Here is a 19555-nt window from a genome sequence, read left to right as displayed (position 1 = left end):
ACTCAAGCACAATATTTGTGTTGCGCACACCTTGCTGACTGGAGTTTGGGTGCAGATCTTTACATTAACGGGACCTGTGCAGTAACAGGGAGCAAACTCTGTCCTTCAAGACGCCCCACCAGTACAGAGAGGCAGCCAAGAGCTGCCAAGAACAAACAAATGAGATCAGGGACTTGATCCAACAAATTCCGGGTGAAGTGGCTCTCCCTGGTGCCCTCTCATGCCCAGGAATCCTGTCATTGTTCCCAGCAAACTTTGGGGTCCTGCTTTTCTTCTTGTACCCTAGACTGATCTGTGGTTCTGCATCAGCTCCCTGACTCCCACCTCCATTCCAGCCCTGTCTCGGCAGCTCCTGATTTCCAGCAGCTCCCTTCAGAACTTGCTCTGCCCGGAGGCTTCTTTAATGGGGACAATTACTAGATACTGGATACAAAGGAGGGAGAAATAGGAGGAGGGAGATATTTTCCCCTCCACTTCTTGAAGTTTTGATTTCTTTATTACTTTCTAGTGACAAGCATTTGCAATCATTTGCATATATAGGGAGCAAATGCAGTGCAGACTCCAGGAGAAAGGAAACTGGAGGACTGTATCTGTTTCCATTAAATTAAGGACGTGATTTCATGAGATTAAGGTGAACTGAAAAAGGAACAACTGGAAGTAATAGAGAAGCAAATATTCAGAAGAGCAAATAATGTGAGCAGCTTTCTAGTCCCATACATTTTAGTGACTTAAATGAACACTAAAAAAACCTCTAAAATCAGCAATACAACAACCTTTAAACCAAGCCAGATGTCTAGAAGTTGTACATGTGGACTTAAGAATAAAAAAGTAAAAAAAAAATCTAAAATCTCTATTACTTGCTATTTCACATGTTCTCATTTGTGATAAAACTTCAACCATAAGAGTGATCCAGTCATGTCCTACAGTGACACCACTTTCTTTACTTCCCCCATGAGAAAAGTCCTGTAGAGTATAGTAGAAACAGGTGGTTTTTTGAGCACTGTTTGTTATATAAATGTTACTTGGATACTATGTGCCTATTTTCTGGTACTAATGGTACTAACCTCACATCAGTAAGTCTTATTATGAAGCCTTTACTGAAATGTTTGTCAAGTCTCGCTGTAAATGCCAATTGGTCATTCCCTGGGTTCTTTGAAGTAGTCACATCACGTAAGTTTAATCCAGTCACACAATTCAGTCAGCATCAGACAAATTTTCTCTCCCAAAAAGCAAATCAATGCATTTCCCATTTGTTGAGTAATAAACTAAAATTACTTCAGGAAAAAAAAAACAAACCCCAAAACCAGAACATTTAAGAGTCACGTTAGCTCACAGGTCTTAAACGCCCTGGTCAGGTTTGCTCTGATATCCTGAGCTCCATGTGCATTTCCAGTAAAAAACAGTTTTTAGTTCCATGGCCACCTGCCTCCTCTCTCAAACACAGTATCATATTCTCTCCAATCTTGGAAGCACACATGCAGTGTTTTCATTCTCATATGGTATTTACATGTTGTAATGACTAAATATGCCTTTATTGATTCAGACTTTATGTATAATGCAATCTCTCCCCTCTAAGGAATGCGCTGCAATAATAATATAAACCAGCAGTTATATTGCACGCATTTTTTTTTAAATCCAAGATGATGCCCTATTGTAAATATGTCAAAGACTGAGATATTTGACCAACAAACTTGGATTGCTATGCGTTAGCCACTGTATTTTTTGCAGTGTTCTGTTTCACTGCATAGTTACCTCAGCTGAATGCGTGTGCTCAGAAAACCCTGCCTGGCCTGAACGCTTTATGAGCACATTTTATGGGCTCAGTACACAATTTCCAAAAGCTAATCAATCAGAGAGGGAAACTAAGTCCAATTTCCTTCAACGCACTTCTTGGTGAAAGTCTACTCCATGCCAATGATTTTCAGGCACAACCTCTATCCACAAATAAATTTTGTGAGTGGAGGATGGGAATAGTACAAAAAAACCCGTAAACCTGAAAGTTAACAGTCCAGAAACTTGATGAACGGGACCACCACGAACCCCTTACTAGCAGGGTAATACTCGTGCTGCTGCCGCCAGTACAACATGCTCACATGCACATGGCACAAAGCTCAACGTATACCGAGATGCTCAGTCAACACAACCCCAACTGAAGTCAGCAGAGTTACCCAGAGTTGAGTTTAGATCTGTGAATGATGTAAACTCACTGCTGAACAAAACTCTGGAAAAAAAAAAAGAGAAAAATATTGGAGCTAATTTTTATTTAAAAAAATCTCCTTTTATCCTTTTTTTTCATAATTAAATCAGTCCTTTTTTTTTTTTTTTTCCCCCCGGTAAGACACTTATTGCAAAAACTAGGAAAGGGCTGTTTATATTTTCGGATTTTTTTTGATTAAAGGGTATACTATCAAGAAGGAGCATCTAAAAAGAAGTCTGAATTCCTGAAAAAATGTTGCCCAGGGATAAGCTGCTAGAAATTAATGCACAAAAAGTGAGTTAGATACCGTACTGTGCATTACAATTACGTGCATTAACACTGTTCGTGAGCATTCGAGGTTCATAGTGATGTGCTTTCCAGAAACAGCCCGATGGTGCCTGGTTTTCATGACAGGCGAGCATGGACTTAGAAACAGGGACCTCTGAGGATGGCGAGCTAGCCCTGCTTTGCTTTTCCTGAAAGGCTCCAGTCCCTGCGGCTGATTCAGATCTAGGACACTGCCTTACATCGCTGCTGCTGACGTGACGGGGTAGGGATTTACTGCACGCAGAAAGCAAGAGGGGCCTTCTGCAAATGACAAGTGGAAAGTGCACGCTGGCAAGAAGCGCCCACTCTGACCGTTTATCTTTTTCAGTTACAGATTCCAAGCCAAAAGCAATTAACATTTGCTTTTCTGTAGTGATACAAAAGCAAGGTACTTTGCAGTGGCAAGCAAAAAGGCACATTTCTTTTCTTAGAGAGGGAGGCTGTTTCGATGTATACCCCTGGATCTAGCGATGGTAAAAATAAAATGAAAAACTCAAAATATCTCCAGTGACAAGCTGAGCTTTTGTTCTGGTTCTGGATGACTCTCTTAACATCCAATGACTTCACATTCGGCGAGGTCAGCAAGTGGCTCAGTTAAACCACTGATGCACAAGGGGAATTTGACAGATTTCCTTAATATTCTACAGATATAAACATCCCCAAAACATTATGTCATGTTTAATATAAACATCCCTCTCTTCTGCATGTGGGTATGTGAGAATATGTCTATGGGTATGTAAGAATACACACAAATAGGGGTGTTGCAACAAATAATGCTACTCCACTGCCTTTTAAAAAGCAATAGGTACAGCTTTATTTATGGGGCGCAAAGCACATCAAAAAACTTAATCAGATCCTTTGGTGAGGAAACTCTTCTGCCTCCTGGCCATGGAATGTTGATGGGGCCAAACTTTATGAAATATAAATAATTTACAACGCTTCATCATATCCAGAGTCATATGGTTAAAAGCAATTTTAAAAATAAACCTTTTCATAACCCAAAGCGCATACACTTAGGTATAACAACAGCCAGGCAATCCACAGGGGCTTTCTATTATTGTATTTACAAGGGGTTTTTACTCATCAAATAGGAGACTTGAATATTGGTATAACACAGGCAAGCACTGTGGAAATTTCTTTTTAGGTCTCATTAGTATTTTCTTACCTGATGTATAATATTCATTTCACATTATTCTTCTCTGTCAGTGTAACATCTCTATTATTAGCCTTTTTTGTTCTATACAATAATTCAACTTAGAATGATTCTATACATGGTCTAACTGAAAACTGCAGCTCATTAATTTCTAAATATTCTTCACATTTTAGACTACACCTGTTCCTTTGGCACATATTCTATTTTGAATCTGCACACTTCTTCCTGAATAAGCCATGTTGCTATGATACATTTGCTGTCGCAGTTTCTTTCTTCCATACACTTCCAGTACATAGTCACACTTACTTAGCATAAATAAGACTGAGAGTGCAAAGTCTCCTAATCCTCTTTAATTAACACTTGATTCAACCCCGTGAATCAAAGAGAAAATACGTTTGACTCTAATAGGACCCGCACTTGTGACCTTGACGTGAAACACTCCAGCAACATCTCTAATGGTGAAATCATACTCAAGGCCCACCTCACCGTGGAAAAAAACTACGAAATATGGTAATCCTGAGTGTCTATTAGCACTCCTTGTAGGCCTGATACCAATTTTCTATGTGTATCTGTGTCCATAGCTGTGCCAGTGCTGTAGGTCAAGGTCTACATTCATTTTATGCAACATCATTAGGCAGCCTCAGAAACTGAAGCAGGCTGCTCATCCTTCAAATCAGTCTCCCACGTAGGCTTAGTATCCTTGCATAAATCTCTATTTAAATGAGAAATGATTTAAACTTGCAATGAATGAAACCAGAGTCTGGTTCCACACTTTTGTCAGTGGAATTATACTCTGACAAGGTCCCAAAGTCAATGTATCAGGTTATTGCCACCTAAAAATCTCCTAGTCCCTGATTAGGATGATGTAACACATGCCGAACACATGCTTTTGCAGCAGCACAACCCACAAATTGACCAAAACATTGAGAGAGGACTAGAATTAACCTGCAGAAATGCCTCCAGAGCACTCCTGTGAATAGCCTAGTCAAATGCCTTTAAATTTCCAAGCAAGGGAAATTTGAAGACCATTGTGGTGCACAGCATTTATCAGACAATGGATTTTCTTAAATGATTCAGCGGGAGTCCTCTGGCCTTTGTTTCCTTACACTGACCACCTCGATGGAAGAAGCTGCAGCCCTGGGAAGCAGGGGGCCGGGCAGTGCTTGCCTTGGCAGCAGCTCCTGCTCCAGCACATCGGCTCCTGCTGGGAGCTGCAAACCACCGTTCTGTCTCCTTGCACCAACACCACCATTTCCTCAAATCTCCTTTTCCACATATGGCTCTTCTCACCTATTAGCTCTTAGTTTCCTAATTAGTACTTATAAATGTCTCTGTCATGTGAAAACCTTTGTGTAAGGGCATAAAGCATTCCATTTCCCTAAAGCAAGCTACAGCTGGTATAATTTCTGAATCAAGACAGGTATTCTAGAAAGGATTGTCTCCAAAGGCCAAACTGAGCATCTTTGAAACAAATTTAAATAATGTCTTTATTTGAAAAATGGATCATTTTCAAGATAGGCTGGCAACCCAGTTCCCTAACATAAAATTGGACTAAACAAATTATTTGCCTTAGGAGGAGAAGCAGGAATTGGCGGGTGGCCGGTTTGTACAAACCCTCACAGTGGAGGGGCCTTGGGTGTTTTTTTTTTTTTTTTTTTTTTCCAGCAAGTCTGTGACTCCAGTAATTTAACTTGCAGTTACATCAAGTTTTAGTTAGAATCTACTAGTCCTAGGTCCCAATGACTAAGTTAAAGACCTACCATTTGAAATTTCAGCTTCAGACAGAAAGATTTATTCTAAGTATACGGCACATCAAAGATAAGGAAAAAAAAAAAAAAAAAAAAAGCTTGGGGTACAGTTTCATTTCCTAAATTCAGTTACTGAAGATGATCAAAATATCTGCCCAAGGATTTCTTCTTATTTAGTGATTTTTTAATCTCATCTTATCAGGAATATTTTTAATTGGCATTGCTAGCACCAACCAGCACTCCAAGTGATACTGCTCAGATGACTTCTAACATTGCTATTGTTTGCATTTTCAACAGGAGTAATACCCCAAAGAGGATTAATCCGTAAACCCCACGACAAATTATCTCATAATCTCCTGGCATATCGATTTACTGAGCAAGGAGTCTGCTCTAAGAGCCCCTGCCAGTGACGTGGTGACAAACACTGACGGGGATTTGGAGTCTGCAGTGAATGCAAAGCTGTCACTTACACACCGAACGCTTCCAATTCTGTGAATGACACAAACCTACACTTGGAATTTTTACTCTCGGAATTTTTAACTATTTCAATTAAACACAATTCTTGCTCTAATCTTCAGCCATGTCTTAAAAATGCTGGAATGTAAGCGTAATTCACTATCATACTGGTTTGGGTAAATACTTCAAAATTTTCTGGTAATATAAAATCACCAGAAAGCTTCTTCAGCCAATGTTCTACCTGAAACATAAGGCATGAAGTTTTTAAAACATTTCACAGTTACATGTGAAATGGAAACAGGGAATATAACCTTTCCTATTTTCAGAGCATTCATTGACTCTGCTCTCATTTAGGAAAGGGAAAAGGTGCTTGCCTTCAAGTGCTACTCATATAATCCAGAAATTGGAAACCATAAAAAATGTATTAATTCGCACACACACATACAAGCAAGGTGATCCTTTGTGTTTCTGGCCTCTATGTTCCTTAGGCAACCTATTTCAACTGCTTTAATACTAATCAAATACAATAATAATTCCTACAAAAATTACATTGTCTAAGTACATTTATAATATGATTTTTACTATTAGAAAAACATGATCCTGCAGTTATTTTTCAAGTTGAGTCAAAGTCAGTATCACTCCTAATAGACCAATGTTAGAGCAAAAATGGTTTTCAGAGAGTTAGATATTTCAATTGAACAGCCCTAATGCTGCTTAAACATTAGGACTGTAATAACAGCAAATGCCAGAAATGGCACAGTTCCTTATTGTTGATGCCATGCAGGAAAAAAGGTTAAATACAGAAAAATTCTATGTTCTAAAAGTTAATGTTCTAGCTAAGGCTTTGGAAAACTGTCAGGGTTACTGTCTTTGCTGACAACTGGCATGACAGGTTTAAAGTAATAAGAACAAGCAGTTTATTGAGCTTAGCAATAAAACTGCTCTCCTTACTTTGCTCATATGCAGAAGAAAAAATATCCAGCTAGAGATGAAAGCTAAGTGTGAGAAATTTTATCTGAAAGTACCTTCTTGGGAAAAAAAAAAGCAGAAAGAAAAGAAACGAGGGTTAGAACAGCTCAACTCTTGCTGCGTAAACCACAGGGTTTCTTTCTTTTTCCTTTCATCGACTAACAGACCCAAATATTTCATTTAGTCACCTCTAACTACTTCTCTTTCTGCTCCCTGTTGTAAAATAAGCATTTCTTCAGGGGCCTCATGGTTTGGTAACCACTTATAAGAATGGGCAATTATTAGTGGAGCAGATGTGCCTGCCTATCACGGGATTATTCAGCTGAAAAGGGGATGACGCACCAGACCTCCACTGCTCTATGGCCTTTTGATCTTTGTATAGGAGCCAAATGATAAGGATTTGTGTGTGTGAGCATGTAAACAGGCACCAACATAAACCTGTTTCCCCCTTTCCACCCAAATGAGAAACTATACCACATGGCAAACAGAAGGGAGAAAAGAGAGTTCATATGAATAGGACTAGAAGCAAAAGGAGAAAATGTATGGTATGCAGACTCTCTTCATGCAGAGCTAGGCAGGGTGTAGAGTTGCAGAGGGTATAAAGCACAAGACATCTTGGATATTAGCTCACGGCAAAAGGCGCCACTAGCAGCACTTCCTGCAGCCCCTGGCTTTTCCTTGCAAGGCTCATATTCAACTAGTGGCCAGATCTGACCCTGCTCGCTTTATGAGATTAGACACAATCGTAGCCCAAGGTGATTTTATGAGATTAGACACAATCATAGCCCAAGGTGATTATCACCAGCTATACAGCGTCACATTATAAAATCTAAGCAAGGTAAGAAACTTGTAAATAACAAAATTATCCCTTTATAGGTCTCTTAATTCAACAGTCCAGTCTGTTTCCTGTAGAAGTGATTAGTAATAGAAAATAATTAGGAGATGCCAGATGGGAGGAGGAGTTTTTAAAAACAATAAAAGGCTCCGAACTCGGCGCGCGAGGGAGGCAGAGCGACAAAAGGCAGAGCTGCCGGCTCGCGGCCGCCGCAGGCCTCGCAGATGCCAAGCTCCTTGCCCCAAAACCAGTTAAAACAACAGTTAAAAACAAAAGCAGCCTTCATTTCCTTGCACGTGGATGGGAGGCCTCCCCCCATGGGTATAAGGCCCACAGGGAAAGGAAAGCTGCAGACTCCCACAGAACATGAAGACTGAAGCCATGAGGGCCCTCGTTCGCTCACAAGGACCTCGGTCCTTCTCCACTAAGGTCTGCCTGGACAAATCCCTCCATCGAGAGGGCACCTGAGCTTTAGAGAGCATCCTCCTCTTCAGAAGCTAAGGGGCATTTCCCTCCCCTGTGATCCTTCCTGCACAGGGCTTTGACAATTACAGAGGAGGGACAATTCTGCCACAGAATAAGAGAAGCTGAGGGTATACGGTACTTCTTGACGGGTATTGGGAAGAACTGCCTTTTACGAGCCAGAGCCTTGCACTGACTTACCCCTCACAGCACTCAGAGAAACACAGGGAAGAATAACTTACTCATCACTAATGGCTTATTTGTACCAGTAGCAACACACCTGGTGTCCTACAGGCTGAAGCTGCTGCTTCACAGCCTCTCTGACGGTTAAGCGCGGCCTTGGCTGAGCAAAGGCTTGAGCTGGCACAGGGAACGCTGAGGCCAGCAGCACCCAGGGGTGACTTGGGGGACACTCAGGAAAAAGACTCTCCCACCAGGACTGGACCCCGAATCTCTCATGGCTCGCAGTTGTCTCAGCATACTTAGACACTAGACTAAGGTACCTTCCTGTACAAGTCTCATATGTCAGGTCATGAAAAAGCCACACCTACACTATAAAGTACAAGACAAATGACCTCAGCAAGCTGTGGCATATATACAATGGCATATATGTTAATAAATCCCTCCCTACCACCACAGAAAGAGAAGAGGAGGAAGACTGAGAGTGGGGCAACCTATCCTGAGTGCGAAGCTGCCGATAAACTGCAGCAGCTACTTAAAAAGCCTTGTCTTTCCTTCCGCTAGGAACTTTCTGGGATTGACAAAGTTGTCTCTGCTATGAAGTCTCTGCTGAAAGATGGGCTAAACCCAGAAGAAATAAATAGAAGTTTTTGCCTTCCACAGAGTTATGTTTTATTTATACATTACATTAAACTTACAGAGTGATTGTCATGGACACCCGCGCAGGGACTGGAAAGCAACATTTGTGCAGGAAGAGCTGACAATCTCCTCAAGTTAACCCACAGGGTGCTTCAGTGTTCAGCATCTTTAAACGAACTTAAGGGTAAACATTTATTAATCGTATTTTTAACAGGATAATTGCTTTGTTGCTAGCCTTGTTCTAGATACAGCTGGTCTAGAGTTTTACATATTGCATGCCAATCTTTTCCTGATGAATGTCTTCTTTTCACTCACTATGGGTCCTAGTATGGGTATTACTGGGCATCAAATAAGGTCGCCCAAAGCCACTGTCTTCCATCATGGACCTTGCTAACAGGGGTAGGACAGACTATGGGAACCTTCTCTTCTAGCTTTGTGGACACCCTTTCATCACAGAAAAAATGAGCCCTGGTGAACGAAGCTTTTTAAGCAGATCTTCCTGACCAGCAGATGCAAGAAACAAAAGCAGTAGTGTCATTAATGAAAATATACCTAGCAGTTCCAGGTCGGAAAGTGAGACTGGTCCCTCTGTGCACCACGCATAACTGTGAACCTAGGTTTTGTAGGCAGAGCCTGCTAGGAATCCATTAGAAACACAAGCAGAAACTATAATTAACTTTGTGCTCTGGATTATCTTTGGAGGGAAGCTTAAAAGCCTGTTTCCTACTATAAGCACGCAGATTTCTGCTTATAAATTTCCTATGTCTTCCAAATCTTCCATTTCCAAAATGGCCAAAACTGAAGACAATCAGAGGGTTCAACATTATGGAGGCAAGAAAATGGCTTTACAACTATAATCATTAAAAATATGACAAAAATATTCTTGTTGGATGACTGCTGCTATGACAAACCTTCTCTCAACTCCTTCCATCTTTAGGAATATAATTGGGCAGAGCAGACTCTGGAAGGTTTTATTAACTGATTTGCAGCTACTGTAAAGTTTCTCAAAGAAATACTACTAATAATTAATGTAAACAAGAATAAATGCTATTCAGTTGCTATCCTAACATTGTCAGCAATCTTCTGAAAGAATAACTCCTTAGTGCACTTCTCATTTTTTCATAACTAACATTAAATCTTGCATGAAATATTCACTCAATTCCTTCCACCAGTAGCTTAGATGAATGTCAAAATAATAATAAAGAAAAGTTTTAATTTCATATTGTGCAGAGCTTTCAAGGAAGACTGACATACGCTTGTAGTTATTTATTAGTTTCAGACAGCTACCATCTTTATAAGGTATTATATTATTATATATTAATTATATTATATTAACTGAATTAAATAATCTGCTCCAAGACTATAATTACCGTTAAGGGTGAAGAATTTGCAGAGATCCACCAGTATTCAAGGACATGGGAAGAGCAGGAAATGTAGGATTCCTCGTTAGGCCCTACAGACTGAATGGGAATGGCAACCCCTCTTTCAAGAGGATCTCGGACCTCGTCCTTAACACGCAGGCTACGACGGCTGCATAATTTTGAGCTCTGAATAATCTGCAGACTGTTTTGGCAACCGGCTTCACCTTTTCAGCAAGTAGCTACAGCACCTATTTGGGGTGTTCACACGTGACAAGACCTCTCCTGTTCTCAGTCTCTACTCCTCCACTTAGCTATTAATTCTTTCATAGGACATGAAAGTCATAAATCACTTATCAAGCATTATTTTAATATACATGTGCGCATGGCAAGCAATCAAAATCCTTCTCATAATCAGTGAAGCACATGCTGGGTGGTGGATTAAATTCTCATGCTTTTCCCATTAAAACTGTAACTTAAATCATACCACAATATAGTCCCTTGCAAGACTTGGTACTTATGAATACTGCAATTTGTGTCCCATGACCCTCATTTAATGATTACATAATTTTTGTCTTTTCATCTTTTACCATCTTTAAATCCTTCCCCTTTTCTAAGTCTCACTTTAAAAGAATTGCAAATTCATCCAATGTCCAGTGAATTTTTCTACTATAAATTCATTGCTGAGAAGCACGGAGAACAAATAAAGAAGTATTAATGCATACTAGGAGACATCCAACATACCTTTTTGTGGCCTTCCCAGCCACTGACTCGTGCCAGATTCACTGCTAGGCAAAGGGCTCTTTAATATTTCATTTTCAAGTTTGAGGTGTGTTCTCTGGCTTCCCAATTTCATCTACTTGATTTTATGACAGACTGTGAAATCACATTCCCACCAGCTGTTCCACAGGCAGAGCCCCCGTGTCTCTCCATGCCTTTTGCTGGAGAATTTATCTTTCCCACTCCACTTACGCAACACAGGTTTGGGCAACAGCTGCACATTCAGATCTGAACTCCCTCAGAATCCGTAAATCTGGGAAATGCATTTTTGCTCAGGGAGCTCTCTGTCCAAGACCCAGATTTTTCTCTCTGCTTACCAAGGAGGAAGCATACGGTGAAGCATTAGGGAGAAAACTGATTTAAAAACTGATCGTGGTGACTTGTTTCCATGCAGGTGTCAGCATCAGTGTTTCCAGGACAAAGTGAAAAGACTCCAAACGTGGGCTTCAGGCCCCTCCAGACCATTGCAATTGGATTACTGTGCACAAGAAGCAGGTTTAGTTGCTTGTAACTTGCGAACAAATTGTGTGGGATGCTACAATTACATGACTAATCTCTCTAAAGGTTTATCATCTAAAATTTAAATCTGAGAGAACTACTTAGGAATTCTTGAGCTATTTCATGAAAAACGTTTCATAAGAACATTTATGTTTTGTTGATGAGTTTGACATAACACCAGGCACTCTCTATTAAAAACGGTATCTTTCAATAATAACCACTGAAATCCCTTTACTATCAAAGCCTTTTCACCAGTCTAAGAAACTCTGCGATAGAAGAAAGCTCTGTTGTCACCTGCAAGTTGCCAAATGCTGTAAGAGTTAATTTCACCACAGAAACCTTGGTGACAAAAAGTGACTTTCAGACCCATTTGAGACTTACAGGAGATTTTTAGCCAGCCTTTGCATTACAATGACCCAACCCTCTGATAACATGCAAAAACCCCTTTGAAAAAGCACACTGCAAGTCAGCGCTATCAGGAGCTCTAACTGGTAAATGATTCCTCTCCCCTTAGTAATTAAAGACAATAAAGCAGATACTTGGCCAGCTAGCATCAATAAGCCCACCAACATTTCTTGTGTCAAAACCATCTGATCACAACAGAGAAACAGTAATGATGCAGACTTAAAGTGGGTACTTCATCTCAGTAAAGTCAGTGCAGGATGGCAGATTCTGCTAGAGGAAGACTCAGGACATGAGCTTCCTCTCCCTGCAGACACCCTAAGGAGCTTAGGATCACAGTTCAGTTGTCTGCGTTGGAGGCGCTCGGGGTGACCTTTCATCTCCCCCCTTGAGGGGGTCAGGACAAGCTGAGATCGAGGACTTATGTCCCCGATTGGCAGGTCAAACCAACGAGGCAAACTCAGGTTAGTATTTCTCTGTACACTACTGAATACTCCTAGCTTCACTATAGAGTGAGTGAAAGAGGGGAGCACAAAGTGGGGAGGTGTTATACATGCATTAAGACATAGACATTTAGCAAAAAATATTAAAGTACATTTTTAAAGAACTTTCAAATGCAGGATTTTCAGTAAGCAGAAAGTATTTAGTTTAAATTGACGGAATTTATATTGTTGAAGTTTAGTTTGTCACATAAACGTTGCTTTGTCCGCCTGACATGGTCACAGGCTTCCTTTAACGTTTCTGTTTTTCACTGGTTCTAAGATTTTTTTTTTTTTTAATATATTTTTTATTTATTCATTTTTAATCCAGGATGCAGGTGTCCGTGCAGCTCTCTGAAGAGCACAATCCTTCCCAAGTCTGGCTGAGGCCAAAAATAGCTCCATCAGTTTCTGACAGGCTGAACTTAGTCAAGTGAAATGTTTTAACATTTTCTCATCTTAATGAACCAGCTTATTTATAACGTGGACAACTTTACTGTCATTGTATGGAGATGGCTGCGCAGATTATGGAATACATTTTCTTTGAAGAATGCTGAATAGATTAAAGAATATATTTTTGGATCAAAGGGCAATTGTCTTAGACTCTGTAAACAATTTTAAGATGAAACATCCTTAGCCTATAAAGGAGTGACATAATGGTAACATTTCTTAACTGTGAACATAATTGAAAAAAGGGATCTGACAATTATAAGTAACAAATCTCTGAATCACAGAAATTTGCAATATGCAAAAATTACCATGAAAATAACCTATAACAATTTAAATATTACTATTAATACAATACTTTGCATAATTAGGTATACTAAATATCTACAGAGACCTTAAGTATTTTATAGTAGAGAGAGAAGGGGGTGAAAAATATAAACAAAAAGCCTAACAGGGGAGAAAAAAGTGTGGGTTAACAATTGCTTACCCTCTTTTCTGCTACCTCATCCTCTCCTGTAGACTCTTTGCCATCATGTGCATCTCTCAGGGCTGGCATATGTTTTTTGTGTGCTGGCTCTCTGTTTAAAGTTGTATATCCTATGTGTTCATAAATTGGATTTATTGTCATCTTGGCAATGTATTCTGCTGCCTTGGTTTCAATATAAAGAGTAATCAATCCATCTGTCACCAGGTCATGGATGGACTCAAAACGTTTCTCCCCAACAAAGTGCTTTCCATCGTAGTAGAGTCTGAAGTTTCTGGTTTGACTTCCAAATCTGCCTCAACGAAACGGGAAAGTATTTTTTAAAGAACAGTAAGCAAAAGTAAAGAAGAGTAAGCAAGCCTTTGCAAACAATAAAAATATTTTATCAGTTAAAGCTGCAACTAGGCTCTGCGTCTGGTCCAGACGAGAACTGCAAAATTCAACTGCTAAACACAGATAGGAAGGAGAGATTAACAACAACTGCAGCTATACAGCCAGACCAGGGACTGCCCAGAAGGAGCTGTTTGTTCTCTTGTCCTTTTAGACCTGCCATTATCCTGCGGAAAAACTGAAAATTACTTCACACTCTACATGGCTTTTTCTAGCACTTCAGCACTGCATCGTTGTACTCAATTTGCTTGGCTCCGACATGAAGAGTTCTCATTATAGAGCCTTCTATTTCAGCTGATCAATACGGAGTTTTGATGCAGTCCTAGACCTCCGATCCCCAGTTTTTTGCAGGAGGGGGCTGTCCAGGGCTCAGCTCAGCTCCAGTGCCAATAATTCCGACGCAGCAGAGCGGCTGCCAGCAGCGGAGCGGTGCGGGACAAAGTGGCACAAGGGCAGGCTCCTTTATTGCTGGCCCCCGGCCAAGCACCAACTCTTGGAGCTTTGTACAAAAGTGCCTCTGTGTTACGCTTGTTAAGTCCTGAGCTTCAAGCAAATCTTTGCAACATACAGGATACATTACCCATGAGTTACCCGGGACTGGCAATTCTGTAGTCTGGCTGGAGGAGGATTTTGACACAGCCTTTTAACACCCATAAATAAGAATGTTGGTTTTACCTGAATATTAGCACCATTTGCTAAAATTCTACTTGATTCCAGAACAATTTTCCGCCTGGAAGTGATCTAAACACGTGAGAACACATCAGTGTGTGCATTTGGCAGCAAACGACACATTTCCTGCAGAGAAGATGGAAGCAAAAAGCTGCTTTCACAGCTCACTCCAGTCTTATCCCTTGGTCAAGTAGCAGCAAGCAATGCTGCTCAGGGTACAGGCCCTTTCATGCAGTCAGATGTACCAAATAAATATTACAAAATAAAGCTGAAAGGACTGATGGCTTTTATTTCCTAAACAAAAGCTTCAGATGAGATTTTTTTACAAATAAATGGAAGCTTTACTGACATGGTTCCATTTCAGTAGGGCTTTACTGACTAGGGAAAGCAAAGATTTCACACGTTGCCTCAGGTGGAATATATGTATTCTTCTTCCAAAGAGTTACTACTGGAAATATGGGCAGAATTATTTGTTCTCTTGTTTTATGAATCAAATTGCCCAAACTTCCCATCCCCCTCAGTCATCTGACACTGGCTGTAATTTCAGGAGCTGCTATTTTTAAAGAGCACTTAAATGTGAGGCAACCTTCTCCCGAGGGGACTGTCAGCAGAATTCACATCCTGCTCAGTAATAAAAGAGGACACAACATGCAGAAACTAAACGGGCATTTGACTGGAAATGAATCAGGTACTTCTATTCACATTCCTATGCAACACACACTAAAAGTTCCTTGAATGAAATTGAACAGCAATAAATTACAAAACGGTAAGAAGAAATACATTTTTACCCAATGCTAACTTAAACATAAGCTTATGTTTAACCATAAACTACAATTTGGACTGACTACATGGTATGGAGAAAGAAGAAAGGCAATGGCCTAAGCTACAGCACAGAGATAGGAACATACTGGGGTTCATTCTTCAAAACATCTTTCTTCAAGGCACAAGACAGACCAAGCCTTTGGGAAGCCCAGGCACAAACCAGTTAATAGAAATGCTATTCCATCATTTCCATAAATTTCTTCTTCATGGCTACAGATTATTTTCTGTTGGTTAAATCTGAAAGCTGGATAGACCAAGACTATCTCTACATGCCCTTATGTTCCTTATCTATATCCACAATTCAATCTTCTTCCATCACAACCGTAAGCTTTCGGAAGCAAAGCATGTATTTTCTCCAAGTTTTGTATTCCTTCAGCATCGACCACAGTAAGGGACTATACTGGATCTCCCAAGGGGTACAGCAACATGAATATGTTGTTGCACAAAATGGCAAAAGCTGCTCAACCCTAAATTGTGGCTGGCTGGTCTTGACCATGGGACGGTCTCCTTGCACCCTCTCCTCCTAAAGCCAACACAAGCCAACAGTGCTCAGAGCAGCCGGCAGCTCCGAGGCGTGAACCCGCACGGCCTTTGGCTAGAGCCAGTGGGAATAACGCACATGGAGCAACACGAGCACTACAACGTCAGGACTTGGCACGAGAAACTGTGTAGGCCTGAAAATAAAGAACAGAGGCTTTGAATGAAAATATGCAATAGAATGATCTTCATTAAGAGATGTATAGCATGTGAAATACTGCTCTAATCAGTAACATATGCTCCAGAAGTACTTATAGCAGAGCCTTAAACAAACTGAAGGTCACTTATTGCTGCTCTTGGCTTTCTGGATGAGAAAGCATTACACTAATCTCATCAAGAGAAGATAAGGCACAGAAAAGCTTCTCAGAGCCTATTACTAAGGACATATGATGTCTTGTTTAAATAATGGTCTTCAGGCTGTAAAACAAAGTTCTGAAGAACAAGACATCCAAGTATGGAGAAAGACGTTCTTAAATTTTAGACAATTAATCCTTCTCCCAAAGCCAGGTGAGTGCATGCTCACATCCCAAGCTGTGTTGCCCATGTTTGGACTGCTGTACACCCAACAGGCCTTAAGAGAGGTATCACAAGGAAGAGGATTGCAAGAAGCCACAACTGTCACCCTGCTCCTCCTGACCCACCTGTTAACACACAGGTATCTCACAGACAACATCCCACAGTTTTAATTAACAGCAACCTGCTCCTAAACTCCCCTGTCCTGTGAACCTCATACACAGACTGAAGCTTCTTCCTGCACACAAATGGGGAAGTGCACATAAAAAATATTCTGACAAGTGCGGCCTCTACGAAGTATGTTCAACTTGCTCAGTTTAAATACATTAAGCTAATTTAAAAATTACTTCTTAGAGGCATTTAGATGAAAAAGTCTATTCTGCATAATTGTCAATTATTTGCAAAAAGTACTTGCCCATCAGTAGCAAAAGGTGAAAACTTAAGCTTTTTTCTTTATCCGTTTTCCTGTTTTTCTAAACCAACCTGTTTCTTTTCTACTCATTTCTGCCTTCACTGTGAGAAAATATGCCATTTTACAAACAGAATAGTATCAGCAACAACGAGGGAAAAAAGATCACAGAAATCAAAGAATGGCCAATCTCTTTCAAAGTTGCTGCCATCAATAGCATGTCTTTAACAACCCGGTTTTATTTCTCCCAAACTCATTAAAATTTTCTGACTACACAATGATACTATTTTGATTAAATTACAATATAAATGCAAATGCTCATTTGAAAAAGATCAATTAAATTTTCAGTCCCTTCAATCTTATTTAATATTATGGTTGAAAATTTTCCATTATGAAGAATATTTCCTTATGTTTACCCTTGCCATCATACTACTGCAGCCTGGTTAATTATACATCACCGTGGAAACGAAGTAGAGCCAAGATTTGATATTTCAACTTCCTGATGGTCTCTTCCTAAAGGGAAGCATTAGTACCAGCTGGTTTTTGTTTAAGCAACTGCAAAGAGGACACAGACAATGTATGTTCTCTTTTGGTTTAGACAGAGGAAGATTAGATGTTTCTCCAAGAAGAAGAAATACCCCTCTGACATGTCAAACAGACTCATTGTATCTATTGTGCAGTTGTTTGCAAGCAGCAGGACTAAAGATAAAAGACTTTTTTTATCCCAAGTTGTCTGGAAAGCAATCACTCTGTCTAGTCCCTTTGGTGGCCAACAGGGCAGAGCGGGCAGCAACGTGGGAAAATGGATTAAATGATAGAGCAAATGTGGCTGGTAATAAAGGGCTGAAGAGCTGAATTAGACACCACACCCTGAGAAAGATGGGGTTCGGACTCTCAGCCACCTCCTCTGTATGCAGCATTCACTGGTGAGACAAAAGGGAGCCATGAAGGACTAAGAGCCCATCTGCACTTCCTTACCCTTTAAGAAGATGAATTTTAGAGTCCAAATACAGAACTGCACACTAGCTATTCACTGCTTTCACAGGCTACTTTATGATGAGAAGAGGACCTAGGTCCAAAGCAAAGACAAAAGCATTGTTTAAAATGCATGTTCAAGGCCAGACCACTGTTAAATTTAACACCCCTCAGGGCTACTCGTATCCTCATTACTGTCAGTGAGTTTGACCTAGCTGAGAACGCATTAAGTTTTGCTCATGTGAATGAAGGTTACTTGGACTTAATCTCCTGTGGAGGAAAAGTGCCTTACTGTGCTTTGTGGCCAAAAGGTAGAAGTCTCACATAATATTAGCTCAGCCAATTCTTAAGACTAGAGATCCAACGATCCATAAAACAGGAACGTCTCCTGGTGATGCTGTGCTCATGTGAAAGAAACCAAATGATTCCAGGGATCCTTTTTTGGACCATTTCCTTGTCAAAGAGAAATAGCGTCACCTCCAATGCCTCGTAGGCAGCAGTGGTTTCAGGAACACAGTGGGCATAAATGAAATCAAATGCACTAGGGATTGAAAGTAAAGGTGCATTTTTCTAAAAGTGGGTACCAAAAATAAATAAAAAATAAAAAATAAAAAATAAAAAATAAAAAATAAAAAATAAAAAATAAAAAATAAAAAATAAAAAATAAAAAATAAAAAATAAAAAATAAAAAATAGTCCCTAGCAGAGAACAGTCACTACAAAGGTTTTTCCAGTACCACATGGAGGGGCATCATTTGCTGGCTGGCTGTGGCACAATGAAAGTTAGTTAGTTAGTTATGTTACCTCTGAAATCTCATCAGACCTGTGGAATGGGCAAATGCATAACAAGTAAAAAAAAAAAAGGCAGCACATTCCAGAATAGAAAACAAATTCCAGAGCTGGACCTGGCACATGGCAATCCTGCGTCAGGCTACCCCAATGCAGACATGACATTTGCCTCACTCTATCCAAGGAGGATCACTAAAAAAAAAAAAAAAAAAAAAAAAAAAAAAATCAAAAGCGGTGCTGTCTCGTTGGTAACGGCCTCTGTTTTGAGGCTGAAGATTTTTAGTGCCCTGTTCCCCAGACTTCCTTCTCCAAGCACAAAACCATGTGTGCAAACAGAGTGCTGCAAATATCATAATCAGCATGCACCGGAGCAGCAGCACCTTCCCATGGATCACAGGCAGTGTCAGGAACAACACAAGTGAGAGACAAGGCTCTAGGGCAACAGCACAGATAACAGCTGGCTGAAAGCCTTATCAGCTCTTGGGACTATAATGGTGTGTGTTGCTCAAATAAATGTAACAGAATAAAAAGTTTTTTTTTTTTTTCTCTCAATGTCTTATTTAAACATCTTCACTGATTTCCATTATCTCACACCTTGAACAAATAACAGCAGATCAAGTAACACTTAACACCCAAGATCATGCTTAATTCCTAATTACTAATAGATTATTTTAAAATAATATGCTTGGCTTTGAAATGTAGCTCTTGTACAGGCATATTACCTGTTCTTGGTACTGTGTTTTTATGTCCTGTCCCATTTAAACTTGATGGAAGTCACTGGCATGGATTTGGTGATTGAATCAGAATCAATATCAAAGCTTTGGGCAACGTTTCACTGCGTTCTCTACTGGATGTGCTTCCTGAGATGAAAAGGCTTCCTTCCTTGCAAGACTAATTTGCTCCTCACTGCAGTGAGTGATTAAGATACATTTGAAGTTTATATCTACATTGGAAAGGAGCAGTAGCTTAACATTTTTTTCCTTAAATGAAGGTAGTCCTTCAGAGACTCACATTGACTTTCCTGGAATAAAAACCTTC

The 19555-nt window shown here is 40.1% G+C and overlaps 1 protein-coding gene across 1 annotated transcript in view; it reads right to left on the bottom strand.

Annotated features, from left to right (window-relative positions):
* The window catches only part of CHN1 (chimerin 1), an 85608-nt gene that overhangs the window by 31378 nt on the left and 34675 nt on the right, over positions 1 to 19555 (bottom strand). Inside the window, exon 6 of the mRNA XM_026052095.1 lies at positions 13418 to 13706. Coding sequence (XP_025907880.1) covers positions 13418 to 13706 — 289 coding nt within the window. The remainder of the gene's footprint in view (positions 1 to 13417; positions 13707 to 19555) is intronic.

The sequence above is a fragment of the Nothoprocta perdicaria genome, unplaced genomic scaffold, assembly GCF_003342845.1.
Source record: "Nothoprocta perdicaria isolate Ctin4 unplaced genomic scaffold, notPer1 scaffold_83, whole genome shotgun sequence".
In the NCBI taxonomy this organism is placed as follows: domain Eukaryota; kingdom Metazoa; phylum Chordata; class Aves; order Tinamiformes; family Tinamidae; genus Nothoprocta; species Nothoprocta perdicaria.
The sequence above is the reverse complement of the archived record's forward strand: the minus strand, read 5'-3'. Positions and strand labels throughout refer to the sequence as shown.